A 963-nucleotide genomic window follows, 5' to 3' on the forward strand; every position below is an offset into this window, starting at 1 on the left:
AAAACTCATCCCCACGTGGGAGAACTCCTCCCAGCTCCTGCAGAACCGGGATCTGGGGGAGGCGAGGGGTACCCAGGGGCCGGTGGCACCATCAGGTGACTTCCCCCCCCCTTTCCCGAGCTCTTCCCGGTCTCCAGGTGTTGTGACCCGTCCTCCGGAGCCCTCTTTACCTGGAATCACCAACCCAAATCCAGGCAAATCCATTATTGCGCTGAGGAACTCGGGTCCCGACCGTGGCTTTCTGTCCTATTCCCACATCCCAAGTCCAGCCCTCGCTCCACATCCCAGTCTCTCCAGACCCCAGGGCCGGGTCTGCCGCTGCCGCTGCCCCTCTTGCCACGGGGGAAAACGGGAACATCTCCTCTTCCTTCCACGCCCGCGCTTTCCAGGGAGCATCCCCCGCTCCCAAACCACCCCCATCCCTCCCCCCCGCCCCGGGCGCCCGCGGGGCCCCGGGAATCGCGGCGCGGGGCTCATCCCGAGGGGAAGTAGGGGCGGCGGCTGTGGGCGTTGTAGTCGGGACACACTTTCTGCACCAGGCGGTAGTCGGGGCTGTAGAAGGTGATGTAGACGCAGACGACCTTGAAGGGCTGCGAGCAGAGCCAGGCCGCGCGGCTCCGCGTGTGCTCCTGCGAGCAGGTCTTGGCAGGGTCGTAGGTGCACAGCGAGGTTTTCCTGGCCCGGGCCACCTGCTCCGACTCCACGCGGCAGTTGAACACCTTGGATTCCTTGGCCTCGATGAAGATTTGCTGCTCCAGGTCGAACTCCACGGCCTTGGTGGGGGGCACGAGGCTCACGGAGATGTTGCCGTGGCCCGTGGAGTTGTGCTGGAAGAAGACGTTGACGGTGCCGTTGCCGTGATCCACGACCTTGCCCGTGATCAGCAGGTTCAGCTTCACCGTCTTGATGTTGGAGTAAAAATCGCCCCAGCCGAAAAGCTTCTGCAGCGCGCCCGCGGCCGGG

The 963-nt window shown here is 64.7% G+C and overlaps 1 protein-coding gene across 1 annotated transcript; it reads right to left on the reverse strand.

The window, feature by feature from the left end:
- Positions 1-407: 407 nt before the first annotated feature.
- On the reverse strand, positions 408-962 carry NXPH3 (neurexophilin 3; the record flags this gene model as incomplete). The annotated part of the gene is made up of 1 exon (XM_008638514.2): positions 408-962. A coding segment is annotated over one exon (489 nt), but the record flags the coding sequence as incomplete, so codon positions are not given.
- Between the last annotated feature and the right edge of the window lies 1 nt (position 963).

Source organism: Corvus brachyrhynchos, unplaced genomic scaffold (assembly GCF_000691975.1).
Source record: "Corvus brachyrhynchos isolate BGI_N302 unplaced genomic scaffold, ASM69197v1 scaffold47, whole genome shotgun sequence".
Lineage (NCBI taxonomy): Eukaryota > Metazoa > Chordata > Aves > Passeriformes > Corvidae > Corvus > Corvus brachyrhynchos.